Raw genomic sequence first — 17,559 nt, 5'->3', positions numbered from 1 at the left:
GGTGGGGGGGGGGGGGGGAGGGAATGAATAAAGATAGAATAGGAGAAAAAGATTAAGTGTTGATCTCGGGCTGATTATAAATGGCTACCCGTCTGAACTGGATATAGTGCTGTGTTGTTGGAGTGGAGGCAGATTGAGAACAGTATCCGACACAGTGGGTACTACACATGCAGACTGAGAGTTGGATGCTTGTGTGACGGTAGCTATGTGTCATAACCTGATTTATGATGGCAGAGTGGAGGGGTTAACAATGATACTACACAAACCTAGCTCCAAAACAGGAAGCAAGGTCACCTGAAGGTCCCTACCAATTATAATCTTCCTTTAGAAGACTCCCAGGCTATGTTTACCTCCGTAATTTATGATGCCTGTCAGAAGTAACAGTTGGAGTTGTTATTTGTTTCAATATAATGTTTGGGATTTTAAGATTTATTAATAAACAGCATGATTTCATGCTATCAGGATCGTGCACTAAAAATTCCTTGTGATAAATATATAAATTCTGTTTGGTATAAATAAACTTTTTCTGAATTTCCCTACCTGGAACCATGTACCATATCAGACTTCTTTGAGATTCCTCACACTTACCACAAAGTCAAGGTCCATATTTACCACAAAGTCACACTTACCATAAAGTCACACCACAAGGTCAAAACTTTATTACTTAACATAATGTCAACACTAGGCCACACTTTACAAAAGATCTCACTTTCCACAGGGTCATACTTAGCATAAGATCATGCTTCAATAACTACAAGTTCACGCCATACTGCAAAGTCAACACTTACCACAAGGTCAATATTCATGACAAAGTCACACCACAGGGTTTACACTGATGATAAGGTCAACACTCACAACAAGGTAAACAGTAACCATAAGGCCACACTTTACAAAAGATCTCACTTTCCACAGGGTCATACTTAGCATAAGATCATGCTTCAATAACTACAAGGTTACACCATACTGCAAAGTCAACACTTACAACAAGGTCACACCTTACCACAAAGTCAACAATTACCACAAATCAATATTTACCACAAAGTCACACAACAGGGACAAGACTAACCACAAGGTCAACACTTAACACAAGGTCACATTTACCACAAGATCAACATTGACGTTACCACAAGGTCAACTCACACCACAGTGTTTACACTGATGATAAGGTCAACACTTACCACAAATCAATATTTACCACAAAGTCACACAACAGGGACAAGACTAACCACAAGGTCACACTTTACAAAAGATCACATTTACCACAAGGTCAACATTGAGTCCGTTACCACGAGGTCACACTTACCTCAATGTCATGCTTACAACAGGGTCAACACTTAACACAAGGTCAGCATTGACATTACCACAAGGTCTACTCTAAACACAAGGTCAGCATTGACATTACCACAAGGTCAACACTAAACACAAGGTCAACATTTGACATTGCCATAAGGTCAACACTAAACACAAGGTCAACATTTAATATTGCCATAAGGTCAACACTTATAGGATCACCTGTGTAAAAGGTACGGATCACCTGTGTAAAAGGTACGGATCACCTGTGTAAAAGGTACAGATCACCTGTGTAAAAGGTGCGGATCACCTGTGTAAAAGGTACAGATCACCTGTGTAAAAGGTACGGATCACCTGTGTAAAAGGGACTTTTTGCAGTAATCAGCTTTAACATTGAACATACGCATAAAATAAAGTTGTCTTCGTAATGGTATAGAGAAAGGAAGAAATACATCCCACTTGATAAATGGTGGTAAATTTTGATAAGATAATTGGTGTTATAGTATACAGCTGATCATTGAAGACACTTTCAGACTAAAATCAACACTGCTTTTAGATAAGGGAAAGTCTCCTGCTGAGTATAATCAGGAGAACATTATTTTTTGTATAAGTACATGTATAAGTGTACTTTTATATACATGCTTGTAAAGCTTTTTCAGTTTTTGCCAATAAAAAAACCACGGAGGACTTCTCTGTCAGCGTTGTTTTAATGGCTCTGTACATGTCGGTAAGTAAGAATGTGGCGTTACGTACACATTGTGCAGCAAGTGAAGAGCGTCTACACGAATTCCCAGAGACGTAACCATCAGTGTACTTGAACGTCTAACGATGTTTGTTTGAAATGCAGATTGCATGTAATGAGTATAAACTTATAATATGATGATTTAGGAGTTTGTGTTTAGCACTGAATCTCAGAGTTAGAATCAAAGGAAAAGCTTAACAAGCCAGAGGAGCATTGGTGCTTTCCTCTCAGCATGGTATGTAGTATACCTGTGGTAGCAACCCTAGGTGTCTCGCTCCCAGCCTCTACAATAGATCTGGTGTATTAGCCATCCCGCAACCTAACATTCCACATTTTTAATGAAATTTATTTCATTTTATGATTTACTGCGTTGGATACACAAGGATGTTCAATAAAACTTGGTATGTAAACTAAATCACTTAATCAGCTTCCCAATCTTCTAGTTTGTTTCTGGGCTTACTATTAATTCAGGAGCATTTCAGAAATGTTTTTGGATTGTATTTAGTTTCTGTTGGGTTTTTTTACTCGGATATCTTAGGGATGCATGGTTTTCCTATCTTTAGTTTGATCATCGGTATATCTTTTGAAATATTAAACTTCAAAATTGAAATTAAATTATTCATTTAGTATTTAGATATTGAAATAATCTGAGCTGTGACGGTATATAGATAGGTTTGATAGAATTTAGAATTATTCTTGCCCTACAATACTTGACAGGATTATGTGTTTACACTTGTCTGAGAATACTGTCTGCTGTGTGTCTTGTGGACTACCAGGACAGATTCGATGTTCCCTGGAATATGTAAAATAACCACACCTCTAGTATTTGAGGGACATGAAACCATTTGTGAAGAAAATTCCATAGCTATCATCAGCTGGATCATCTCATATGTAAACCAAGTTGTGAAGCGATGTCATTTTACCTGTACATCCGTTAGATCACCATAATAAATCGCAGACCAGTGTCTGCTTTTTTATCAAAATTCAAAGTCAAACAATTTGTATGTCGCTCTCGAGTGATGTGGGTGTCAGGAGATTATACCTATTCAAGGTCATGTTTGTATCTGTTTCCTTCAAATTCTGGGTTGTTTGGCATCCAGTCAAATACCAGGGGTTTTAGTTCTAATTTTTTTGGCACAGGTTACAAAGATGTATTGATGATGATAACTCTATGATACTACAAATTTACTGTTGTAATATAAAGTGGAGTTGCATTAATTCATGAAAATTTAATTCCCATCAAAATTAAAACAGCGGGTGAGAACCAACGCCTGGTTGTCGTGGGTCGTTTGGGACAGTTGTAGGAATCTTTGATAGATACCAAACAGTATTCACTAGATAGATACCAAACAGTATTCACAAGATAGAAACCAAACAGTATTCACTAGATAGATATACCAAACAGAATTCACTAGATAGATATACCAAAGAGTATTCACTAGATAGAATACACCAAACAGTATTGACACGAGATAGAATATACCAAACAGTATTCACTAGATAGCTATACCAAACAGTATTCACTAGATGGATACCAAAAAGTATTCACTAGATAGATACCAAGCAGTATTCACTAGATAGATCCCAAACAGTATTCACTAGATAAATACCAAACAGTATTCACTAGATGGATACCAAAAAGTATTCACTAGATAGATACCGATATACCAAACAGTATTCACTAGATAAATACCAAACAGTATTCACTAGATGGATACCAAACAGTATTCACTAGAAAGATACCAAACAGTATTCACTAGATAAATAGATATATATACACCAAAGAGTATTCACTAGATAGAATACACCAAACAGTATTGACACTAGATAGAATATACCAAACAGTATTCACTAGATGGATACCAAAAAGTATTCACTAGATAGATACCAAGCAGTATTCACTAGATAGATCCCAAACAGTATTCACTAGATAAATAGATATATATACACCAAACAGTATTCACTAGAAAAATAGATATATATACACCAAACAGTATTCACTAGAAAAATAGATATATATACACCAAACAGTATTCACTAGATAGGTATACCAAACAATAGATATACCAAACAGTATTCACTAAATCGATAACAAACAGGATTCACTAGATAAATACCAAACAGTATTCACTAGATGGAATATACCTAACAGTATTCACTAGATAAAATATACCAAACAGTATTCACTAGATGGAATATACCTAACAGTATTCACTAGATAAAATATACCAAACAGTATTCACTAGATGGATACCAAAAAGTATTCACTAGATAGATACCGATATACCAAACAGTATTCACTAGATGGAATATACCTAACAGTATTCACTAGATAAAATATACCAAACAGTATTCACTAGATGGAATATACCTAACAGTATTCACTAGATAGATATCAAACAGTATTCACTAGATAGATAGATATATATACACCAAACAGTATTCACTAGAAAAATAGATATATATACACCAAACAGTATTCACTAGATAAATAGATATATATACACCAAAGAGTATTCACTAGATAGATACCAAACTGTATTCACTAGATAGATACCAAAAAGTATTCACTAGATAGATACCAAACTGTATTCACTAGATAGATACCAAAAAGTATTCACTAGATAGATATACCTAACAGTATTCACTAGATAAAATATACCAAACAGTATTCACTAGATGGAATATACCTAACAGTATTCACTAGATAAAATATACCAAACAGTATTCACTAGATGGATACCAAAAAGTATTCACTAGATAGATACCGATATACCAAACAGTATTCACTAGATGGAATATACCTAACAGTATTCACTAGATAGATATCAAACAGTATTCACTAGATAGATACAGTATTCACTAGATAGATACCAAGCAGTATTCACTAGATAGATCCCAAACAGTATTCACTAGATAAATAGATATATATACACCAAAGAGTATTCACTAGATAGATACCAAACAGGATTCACTAGATAGATACCAAACAGTATTCACTAGATAGATAGATATATATATACACCAAACAGTATTCACTAGATAAATAGATATATATACACCAAACAGTATTCACTAGATAGAATACACCAAACAGTATTGACACTAGATAGAATATACCAAACAGTATTCACTAGATAGATATACCAAAAACTATTCACTAGATAGATACCAAACATTATTGACACCAGATAGAATATACCAAACGGTATTCACTAGATAGATATACCAAACAGTTTTCAATAGATAGATATACCAAAGAGTATTCACTAGATGGGTACCAAACAGTATTCACTACATAGATATACCAAACAGTACTCACTAGATAGATATACCAAAAATTATTCACTAGATAGATACCAAACAGTATTCACTACATAGATATACCAAACAGTATTCACTAGATAGATACCAAACAGTATTGACACCAGATAGAATATACCAAACAGTATTCACTAGATAGATATACCAAACAGTATTCAATAGATAGATATACCAAAGAGTATTCACTAGATAGATACCAAACAGTATTCACTACATAGATATACCAAACAGTATTCACTAGATAGATATACCAAAAAGTATTCACTAGATAGATACCAAACAGTATTCACTAGATAGATATACCAAACAGTATTCACTAGATATATACCAAACAGTATTCACTAGATAGATACCAAAAAGTATTCACTAGATAGATACCAAACAGTATTCACTAGATAGATACCAAACAGTATTCACTAGGGCTCCATCATGAAAGATTAATACAAAGAGTTAAAAAAGGGAGCACCAACATGATTACTCTGTAATTATATACAGTTTACACGTTTCGGATAGCTTGGCTAGCTATAATCAGAATAGTCAAATTTGGTTGAAATGTTTTTAACAGATGATTAACAGGGGCAAACTTGTATTAGTAAAGGTTAATCTGTTGTGTAATTATCGGGTTGGATTAACTGTGACAACAAGATCTAAAACTCTGAACACTATATGGGGAAACAACCAGATCTAAAACTCTGTCTTTATTGTAAAACTATGGGATCTAAAACTCTGCCTTTATTGTAAAACTATCGGATCTAAAACTCGGTCTTGATTGTAGAACTACCAGATCTAAAGCTCTTGTCTTGATTGTAGAACTATCAGATCTAAAACCCAGTCGTGATTGTAGAACTATCAGATCTAAAAGTCAGTCTTGATTGTAGAACTACCAGATCTAAAACTCTTCCTTTATTGTAAAACTATCAGATCTAAAACTCAGTCTTGACTGTAGAACTACCAGATCTAAAACTCAGTCTTGATTGTAGAACTATCAGATCTAAAAGTCAGTCTTGATTGTAGAACTACCAGATCTAAAACCCTTGTCTTGATTGTAGAACTACCAGATCTAAAGCTCTTGTCTTGATTGTAGAACTATCAGATCTAAAACTCAGTCTTGATTGTAGAACTACCAGATCTAAAACTCTTGTCTTGATTGTAGGACTATCAGATCTAAAACTCTTGTCTTGATTGTAGGACTACCAGATCTAAAACTCTGCCTTTATTGTAGAACTACCAGATCTAAAACTCTTGTCTTGATTGTAGAACTACCAGATCTAAAACTCTTGTCTTGATTGTAGAACTATCAGATCTAAAACTCTTGTCTTGATTGTAGAACTTCCAGATCTAAAACTCTGCCTTTATTGTAGAACTACCAGATCTAAAACTCAGTCTTGCTTGTAGAACTACCAGATCTAAAACTCTTGTCTTGATTGTAGAACTTCCCGATCTAAAACTCTGCCTTTATTGTAGAACTACAAGATCTAAAACTCTTGTCTTGATTGTAGATCTACCAGATCTAAAACTCTTGTCTTGATTGTATAACTATCAGATCTAAAATTCTTGTCTTGATTGTAGAACTACCAGATCTAAAACTAAGTCTTGATTGTAGAACTACCAGATCTAAAACTCTGCCTTTATTGTAAAACTATCAGATCTAAAACTGTCTTGTTCATAGGACTATCAGATCTAAAACTTGGTCTTGATCGTAGGAAAACAATATTTAAAACGCTGTCTTCATCATAGGACAGCCGGATCTAAAACAATGGCTGGATAGTGTAACAACCAGATTAGTTATAGCTGGATAATGGAACAAACAGATCTAAACATCAGTTGTTTTACTAGCTAATTATAATGAGGGATTTTCTGTAATATAAGGGGAGATAATCAGAAGATTCAACGTTCATTTCTAAATTGTTCCTGAAAAACGCATGTGTTTGCTGTTGTGGGAAAAATAAACATATAACATCCATAAGGTTTACAAGGAAGCATTTCTCAACGATGTAGAAACATTAAATGCTTCGGTTACAGTTTTTTAATGAGATCCTTAAAAGAGTTTAAAAGCTTTTTAATTTGAAAGGAACTCCATGAAACATTTTCTTCATACCCAATTTAAATTAGCTTAATCATATAGCTGATGGACTGGCAACAGTAATTGGCAAAAAACGTTTATAAAAATGTGCAATTCATTAGTCAACTGACTGGCCCACTACAATTAGACAATCATCAGGATAATTGGTTTGGAGGATTGTACTGTACTCTTGTACAAACAGGCAATGAGAAATATTTCATTATCTATCTCACAACATTAAACCTTATAAATATTTTATTCCTTAGAAATAGTCATCATCATTAAATCTCACTGAATCAAATTCTCGTAAGAAGTGAAGCTGTAGTAGTGAGCTGGCAGTGTGATAGTACGATGCGAGTAGATTGCTATCCCATTGCTGATAATGAAACTTGCGGCCTTAAGTCTTCTTGTCTCTTTAAAAACATCATTTGTGTCAAATTTATTTCTGACGCCAACACGATGAGCTCCCTAATCTTGAGGTAGAACAAATTGTTGCTGTTGGTCTTAGAAGGCTAAAAGATGATGGCCAATCTGGAATTCCTCAGTGGGGTTATTTTGGGATGGATTATAAAGGGAAGACAAGTTAAAATATATCAGTAGTTCCCAACTGTCTGAAGTTATGACATTCCCCATCACTCTGACAATACACAGTATGAGCCTCGGGTGTGCAACACCTCGTAAAGGGGCACGGATCAGCGCCACCTATGCTGATACCAGGAATTAGCATACCAGTCATTTTCTCTGATTATTATCACCATAGATACTACTGTATACATGTGTAAGCCACATTCATCAAGTCCACCAAGGACTGTGTGCTGAGTGGAGAATCATTTTTGTTAATCTATCTGCCTGAAGTGACCATAGCTTCCACACTGGATGACTCCTATTGTACTGCACCCCTTCTAGTGACCTTCTCTGACCATTCCTCTAACAGTACTCCCTGATATCTACTTATGCCCCTTCTAGTGACCTTCTCTGACCATTCCTCTAACAGTACTCCCTGATATCTACTTATGATATCTACTTACCTGACCGTTCAGCTTATAACACAGTTCCCTCCTTGTCAGACAATTTGACATTAATTGTCTTTGCCCAGAATCTACTTGAAGCTTCCAAGTTTGTTCCTTATCAGATAGCTCTATAACTTACTGTACTCCTACCCAGCATATTTGTGTATCTAGTCTTCTTGTCAGACAATTACAGTCTGCAGCTTGTAATCTCTTTGTTTTAATTCACCTGATGGCAGTGATCCTTGGCATGTACTTAACCGTTACCTTGTTAAACAATTCAACCTATTGTACCATTTCCTTGTCAAACAATTCAACCTATTGTACCGTTTCCTTGTCAAACAATTCTGCTAGTGTCATGCCCAAGAGTCCACTTGAAATGTTCTTGCCAGACAGTACTGATACACCCTATTCTTCTTCATTTTACTATCCAACAGTCAACTTTAAGCCTCCTTGTTAAACAATTTGATCTTTTGTACTATTTCAGAGCATACTTGTGGTTTCCTTGTCAGACAATTCAACCTATTGTACTATCTAATAGTCAACTTCTAGCCTCCTTGTCAGACAGTTCAACCTATTCTACTATCTAATAGTCAACTTCTAGCCTCCTTTTCAGATAATTCAACCTATTCTACTATCTAACTGTCAACTTGTAGTTATTTTCAACCTGTTATACTGCCAAGTACAGTCTACTTGTAGTCTCATTGTCCAACTGTCCAGCCTATTATACAAAACATACAATTTCAGGTTGTTGTCTCTTTACCAGGCAGGTCAAGATATTCTACATTTGTATACTATGATCCAACCAAGATGTGAATATGTATAGTTGTCTGTGCATTCTTTGTATGTAACCAAAGCAACTGTAAGCAGATGGATATCAGTGTGTACCTGTGATGAGTGTACTGAAGGATTTCATTTTGTACTTGATTGTGGGATGAGTCGAGGGAGGGATATCTGTGTAACTGCTGTGAAGTAGGGATATTGTGTGCACGTGTGTCGGTGTGTACCTGAGATAAGTCAAGGGAGGGATATCTGTGTAACTGCTGTGAAGTAGGGATATTGTGTGTATATGTGTCTGTGTGTACCTGAGATAAGTCAAGGGAGGGATATCTATGTAACTGCTGTGAAGTAGGGATATTGTGTGCACGTGTGTCGGTGTGTACCTGAGATAAGTCAAGGGATGGATATCTGTGTAACTGCTGTGCAGTAGGGATATTGTGTGTACATGTGTCTGTGTATCTGAGATGAGTCAAGGGAGGGATATCTGTGTAACTGCTGTGAAGTAGGGATATTGTGTGCACATGTGTCTGTGTGTACCTGAGATAAGTCAAGGGATGGATATCTGTGTAACTGCTGTGAAGTAGGGATATTGTGTGTACATGTGTCTGTGTGTACCTGAGATAAGTCAAGGGATGGATATCTGTGTAACTGCTGTGAAGTAGGGATATTGTGTGTACATGTGTCTGTGTGTACCTGAGATAAGTCAAGGGATGGATATCTGTGTAACTGCTGTGAAGTAGGGATATTGTGTGTACATGTGTCTGTGTGTACCTGAGATAAGTCAAGGGATGGATATCTGTGTAACTGCTGTGAAGTAGGGATATTGTGTGCACATGTGTCTGTGTGTACCTGAGATAAGTCAAGGGATGGATATCTGTGTAACTGCTGTGAAGTAGGGATATTGTGTGTACATGTGTCTGTGTGTACCTGAGATAAGTCAAGGGATGGATATCTGTGTAACTGCTGTGAAGTAGGGATATTGTGTGTACATGTGTCTGTGTGTACCTGAGATAAGTCAAGGGATGGATATCTGTGTAACTGCTGTGAAGTAGGGATATTGTGTGTACATGTGTCTGTGTGTACCTGAGATAAGTCAAGGGATGGATATCTGTGTAACTGCTGTGAAGTAGGGATATTGTGTGCACATGTGTCTGTGTGTACCTGAGATAAGTCAAGGGAGGGATATCTGTGTAACTGCTGTGAAGTAGGGATATTGTGTGTACATGTGTCTGTGTGTACCTGAGATAAGTCAAGGGATGGATATCTGTGTAACTGCTGTGCAGTAGGGATATTGTGTGTACATGTGTCTGTGTGTATCTGAGATAAGACAATGGGGGGATATATGTACCTGCCATGAAGGAGGATATTTGTGTTAACGAAAAAAGATACCTGTGTATCGGAGTTGAGTAGACAGAGGGATACAATATCTATATATATTCCTGAAGAGACTGGAGTTACTCCTGCACTATCTGTCTGTGTCTTACATGGGAGTTATGTCAACAGTATAGAACTTTCTGTTCATCCATCAGATTAACAGACAGCTCAGTCAAGCATGTCTCGGCTATATCTACATTGTATCTGAACACTCATTCAAACCAATGCTTACTCATTTTTTTTATATTTTTTTGCCAGACAATGTCTAAACAATCTTGGGGAAGATACAACAATCTTCAACAAAGCTATCAGGTTTTTGACACTTAATGCATTATTTTATTAAAAAGACCTTTTTTATACAAACAATTTGAAGATTTTAATCTGCACAGTCTGCTCTTAGAGTTGCCAGCATGTAAACCTATAGAAACTAGGTGAAGAGCTTGTGAAACATGAAACAGAACCTATTACACTAGTATTTCCTCAGCTATCCTGATATTATATAAGTAGGTAGGCAATGACATGTGACATATCTCTGATGTCAACAAAGTTATTTATTTTGGCTGCCCATGGCTGTAGGGTGGCGCCCCCTACAGACCAGGGTGGCTGTACTCTAATGCACAGCACTTACCAAGAAAGCAAAATGTCCCTCATGATCATCCAGTGAGAAATTAGCTGAAGGCTTTTACACGGGCACACAAAGGAGCGTTAGTTAAAAGTTGAAATCCTCTTGCTCCTTGCTTGGTACGTAATTGAAATTCATTGTCGCCATGTGTGTTAGCTACACAACGCGTTTTATGGACCTGCATATAGTTCTCCACATGTTCATGATCATGTCCTCATCAATCTAAATACATAGTCTGCTCATTACATGTGTGGCACGGCTGTCACTCAAAGTCATTTTCTCTGTGACAAATCCATTTTTTGTGCAAGACCTGGTTAATGATCATACTTAACATGTTAAAATTCTGGAAAATGTATCTATTTCCCAAATATCACATCTAAAAAGATTATATATATCGTTTCCTGTGTTTCTCTGAAATTCTCCTTCTAAAGAACACGATATTTCAATACACATTGGGCCCCAAACAAGTTGTTAATTTGATTCAACATAGGAATATGAGACCAAATTGTAACAAATCATAGGTCCCTTGCATTTTTTTTTTTACTTATTTTGATACACATGCAGATATGCCTACTTAATATGACTATTAGTAGGTATATTTCTCTATAATTCCAAAGACCATATCTTAACAACACTTTTCCACATACATGTAACATCTATGTCAATATGCTGTATACAGCAAGATGTTTTTACAATAGCAATAGCAAAGTATTAATTTTCCACTGTACAATGTTAAATTTGTAGTTACGAGTCTGGTATGTTGCTGTTAATGAATTAAAATGTTCAAATGTGTCAATATTTAATTACACTACTCTTGAAGAAAACTGTTGTGAAAATATCCTGAATTAAGTGCATGCTTGGTCTATCGGTAAAACCCCTGAGTGTCAAAACTTAACGGCTCTCGTCTGACATCACAGTTATATGATTTTACCTGGTGGTCTTTGTCATGGCAGTTGACGTCCTTTTGGGTTGGTTATCCCCGAATACAAACCCATTTCCCTAACGCAACTGACATTAACTGTGAATTGAAAAATCCCAAGGTCAAAGTAATAACAGCGTTGTCTTGCCAAAGTTGTGACTGTCACTTTCAGATCCTAATTCTTGTCAATTTATGTTGATTACCTGGGCCACAAGGTCCAAGTATTGTCCACTTAGGTCATGAATGTCAGAAGGTCTCGCAAATTTTTGTCCTCCGAGTCAAACTGGTACTGATGTTTAAACCTGTGTATTACATAAATACCAAGTGGAGTCCTTTCATGCGAGTTTACCAGCATTACATTACATTTTATCAAGGTCGTGAATGCCAGTATTAGAACTGATGACGTGACCTCTGTGTACCGTTTGCGACTTGAGATGCGTGCAAGGATTAGTCAGTCACTGGTTTTGGTAGTTATATCTCTCTGGCAAACTGTCGCCATTGACATTATGACAAGCGCCACAGTTTATTTTTAAAGAAAAAGTATTATTCTTATACATCAATTCCTCCTAATCTGTTGCAGCACCTTTACACACTCTGTTATTTATTAATGGGAAAATGATTGAGTTGATGGCGGGATTGATAGATATAACCTTGAAGATGATGGGTGATTCACATTATGTTGATGTCACCTTCACAGATATTTCTGTTGAATACATTTCATAACTTGATGAGCGAAGCCCATGGGAGGTTGTTGTGTCAGATTTTAATTACATTGTGAAAGTATTCAGGAATATACAGACGTTCTTTATAAATATGGGCATTACAAATAGTAGAGAGCATCAGAAATAATAAGTCTTACAAGGGTTTAAGTTTTTACAGGATATATATTGCATTTGTTTTGACAATATTTTCAAAACACAATGTAGTATAATAATTATGTAAAAAATTCTCATAGTACAGTGTAACCGATAAATTATTGTGTTAATGGTGGGTAGATATGTTATATGTATATGACAAATGAAGAGTTCTAAAACAATAATACACACTGAAGAGTTCCACAGAGGGAGATAACAAAGTACAAACTAGCCACAGAATTATGGCATTACCATTACTCACTCAGTGACTGTTGTCACCTTGCAATGAGAGTCTGAAGTCATATTGAAATTTATCGCAAGTGAACTCGCTAACCAGTCAATTTTAATTAGATAAAATATTTGTGTTGATGACAGAGTAGCTTTCAAGTCATGATTAATGAAACTGGATTTTTTTTCAGTTATTCTTTAATTACACACTGATTGTTTTGAAGTCAAACCTGTGTTTAATTGCTTCCAAGGTTGACAAGCTCCTTTAAACAGGAGCACAGGTGCTTGTGTCTTGACAGGTCGATTTATTTCAACGTATTTTGTTGACTAAAGCATTGCAATTTAAAGGTTAAGAGATTGATCAGCTTTGTGAACACATTAAAGATTACTCTGCCTTAACCACTACATACACCTCAAATAAATATACAAACTAACTGGCTACTTCACATGGTCAGTTAGTGAATGGTACACAACATCGGGTGATCAGTTGAACTGAATACAAGATTGGTTAATTAACTGTAAACAAGATTGGTTAATTAATTGGTTAATTAACTGTATACAAGATTGGTTAATTAACTGTAAACAAGATTGGTTAATTAGCCTAACTGTACATGATATCACTTAGGCCAGTGAACTGTGTACACGATTGGTTAAACAGTGAACTATACACAAGATTGGTTAATCCAGTAAACTGAACACAAGATTGGTTAATGCAGTAAACTTTACTCCAGATTCATGGTTTTAATCTAGTAAACTGTATACAGGATTGGTTAATCCAGTGAAATTTACCCAAAATTAAGATTCATGGTTAATCTAGTGAACTGTTTACAAGATATGTTAATCCAGTTAACTGTTTACCTGATTGGTTAAACAGTGAACTGTACTCAAGATTAGTTAATCCAGTAAACTGTTTACACGATTGGTTAAACAGTGAACTGTACACAAGATTGGTTAATCCAGTAAACTGTTTACACGATTGGTTAAACAGTGAACTGTACACAAGATTGGTTAATCCAGTAAACTGTTTACACGATTGGTTAAACAGTGAACTGTACACAAGATTGGTTAATCCAGTAAACTGTTTACACGATTGGTTAAACAGTGAACTGTACACAAGATTGGTTAATCCAGTAAACTGTTTACACGATTGGTTAAACAGTGAACTGTACACAAGATTGGTTAATCCAGTAAACTGTTTACACGATTGGTTAAACAGTGAACTGTACACAAGATTGGTTAATGCAGTAAACTGTACTCCAGATTCATTGTTAATCTAGTGAATTGTATACAGGATTGGTTAATCCAGTGAAATGTGCCCAAAATTGGTTAATCCAGTGAACTGTACAAAAGATTGGTTAAAACAGTGAACTGTACGAAAGATTGGTTAATCCAGTGAACTGTACAAAAGATTGGTTAATCCGGTGAACTGTACACAAGGTTAGTTAATCCAGTGAACTGTACACAATGTTAATTAATCTAGTGAACTGTACACATGCAATGTTAGTTAATCCAGGGAACTTTACACATGCAAGGTTAGTTAATCCAGTGAACTGTACACAATGTTAATTAATCTGGTGAAGTGTACACATGCAAGGTTAGTCAATCCAGTGAACTGTACTCAATGTTAGTTAATCCAGGAAACTGTACACAATGTTAGTTAATTCAGTGAACTGTACACAAGATTGGTTAATCCAGTAAACTGTTTACACGATTGGTTAAACAGTGAACTGTACACAATGTTAGTTAATCCAGTGAACTGTACACAAGGTTAGTTAATCCAGTGAACTGTATGCAATGTTAGTTAATCAAGGGAACTGCATGTACACAATGTTAGCTAATCCAGGGAACTGCATGTACACAATGTTAGTTAATCCAGTGAACTGTACACAATGTTAGTTAATCCAGGGAACTGTATGCAATGTTAGTTAATCCAGGAAACTGTACACAATGTTAGTTAATCCAGTGAACTGTACACAATGTTAGTTAATCCAGTGAACTGTACATAATGTTATTAATCCAGGGAACTGTACACAATGTGAATTAATCCAGTGAACTTTACACAAGGTTAATTAATCCAGGGAACTGTACATAAGATTGGTTAGTACAGGGAACTGTATACAATGTAGTTAATCCAGGGAACAGTACACAATGTGAGTTAATCCAGGGAATTGTACACAATGTTAGTTAATCCAGTGAACTGTACACAATGTTAGTTAATCCAGTGAACTGTACATAATGTTAGTTAATCCAGTGAACTGTACACAATGTTAGTTAATCCAGGGAACTGTACATAAGATTGGTTAATACAGGGAACTGTATGCAATGTTAGTTAATCCAGTGAACTTTACACAAGGTCTAATCCAGTGAACTGTATGCAATGTTAGTTAATCCAGGGAACTGCATGTACACAATGTTAGCTAATCCAGTGAACTTTACACAAGGTCTAATCCAGTGAACTGTATGCAATGTTAGTTAATCCAGGGAACTGCATGTACACAATGTTAGCTAATCCAGTGAACTTTACACAAGGTTAGTTAATCCAGTGAACTGTACACAATGTTAGTTAATCCAGGGAACTGTACACAATGTTAGTTAATCCAGGGAAGTGTATGCAATGTTTAAGTTAATCCAGGGAACTGTACACAATATTAGTTAATCCAGGGAACTGTACATAAGATTGGTTTATACAGTGAACTGTCTCGTCTCGAAGTTTCAGTTTTTGCTCGCCAAGGCTCATAAAAATAAAAACTCCTAAGACTTGTTTCATAAAATCTCATATGAAATGAAAACTCCTTTAAGATCCTATATTTAAAATATATTTTAATACAGCCATTTTGGACTTGAACATTTTAGTTGAGCTTAAATATTTTACTTCCTAATTATATCGTCCTGTGATATGTTTTGTGTTATAAGATATATTGTCTGATTTATTTTGTCTTTTCAGATGGTGTTTAACCGCACTGTGACATTGAAAGAAGACCCTGGTAAGAAGTAATTCCTGCTGATCTAAAACCATCAGCCTTCTTTATCAACAGCTGGCTGCCATAATAAACCCCTAACCTGACAAGAAAACGGTTTCCAGAAATTTAAACATTAAAAAAATTCATGAAGTTTATAATGAACAGCTACATGTGTGTTGGACATATAATCAGATATTAAATTCAGGAAAAACAAACATTCTAATCTGTGACATGCAAGAGGCATATACAGGATTTGTACTTTTGAGGGACGTTTTTCAACAGCTTGTGGAAAGGACAGCCTAGGGACAATTCATTTTCAATATGAGCCACACTTTTTTTCCTCACTTTTTATTAACATTTTGTTGTGTCATTTTAAACAGCCATTTAAAATTTACAGCTCATTTTGGTAAGAGTCATGTTATTTTGAAAATTAAAACTGGGTGAAGTATGTTTTTGTGTGTGACATGAACCCACCAATGTGTGTGCTGTGTATTTAAGCCTGGAGATAAACACCTATTCCGCCATGTCCTATCAGCCAGTTTGTTTTCCTTACCACATACCAAACATTACCCGAGCTTGTAGAACATTTAGCCAGCCATTATGTAAGCTGTTGACATGCTGAGCTGTGTGGGATGGCTATGACCTGCCCTGATGTTTGTATGGGTAGCTGCAGCCCACCAACAGTCTTGTGGCATCTGGTGTCCCGACATTTCAGCCTCCCCATCCCACGCCCATCATCACCAACAATTGGTGGGGCATTCCTCCACAATTACTGGGCCCTCTCTGAACCATCACACATGTAATGTTATGTTTGTACTCTTCTGCATATTTAGCAGACACAAAAAAAAAAAAAAAGACAAATTATTCTGTCATAGTTCCGTGGATGTGTTATAGATTTCAGTGTATCAGTACAGATGTGTTTCGCTGTGTTAGAAATGGGTTGTAGGTACACATATCTACAAAGCAGACATTTGAATAACAGATTTTTCTTCATTTCAATAACATATTTCCTGTCTTTTTCGCAACCAGATTCATAGAAGTTGTGTTTATCCAAGAACTTTTTGCAGCCTCTGGTTGTTAAACTCTGAGCCATACATATTTATTCTCTTTTCATATTTGTATCCGATTATGTTCCATTGTATATATGTATCGACACTGTAACAGTACATTGGAAATTTCATTAAATTTACTTTTTACTTCATAATTTTTAGGTCACATGAGCTTTAGCTCAAGTGACCTATTGCTATCCGTTTTCGTCCGTCGTCGTCCGTCGTCCATTAACATTTTACATTTCAAACTTAAAGTCAAGTTGTGCTGGGCCGATTGAACTGAAAGTTGGTAGGAATGATCGCCTCATGGTCCTGACAAAGTGTTGTTATTTTTCGGGTCGATCAGAA

The 17,559-nt window shown here is 35.8% G+C and overlaps 1 protein-coding gene across 1 annotated transcript in view; it reads left to right on the top strand.

The window, feature by feature from the left end:
* The window catches only part of LOC110465159 (glutamine--tRNA ligase-like), a 50,073-nt gene extending 33,068 nt beyond the window's left edge, over positions 1 to 17,005 (top strand). The window contains exon 23 of the mRNA XM_021520780.1: positions 16,147 to 17,005. Within this exon, the coding sequence (XP_021376455.1) occupies positions 16,147 to 16,197 (51 nt within the window). The 3' untranslated portion in view covers positions 16,198 to 17,005. The remainder of the gene's footprint in view (positions 1 to 16,146) is intronic.
* Positions 17,006 to 17,559: the final 554 nt, after the last annotated feature.

This window comes from Mizuhopecten yessoensis, unplaced genomic scaffold (genome assembly GCF_002113885.1).
Source record: "Mizuhopecten yessoensis strain PY_sf001 unplaced genomic scaffold, ASM211388v2 scaffold11059, whole genome shotgun sequence".
Taxonomy (NCBI): domain Eukaryota; kingdom Metazoa; phylum Mollusca; class Bivalvia; order Pectinida; family Pectinidae; genus Mizuhopecten; species Mizuhopecten yessoensis.
This window is presented reverse-complemented; position numbering and strand designations above follow the sequence as displayed.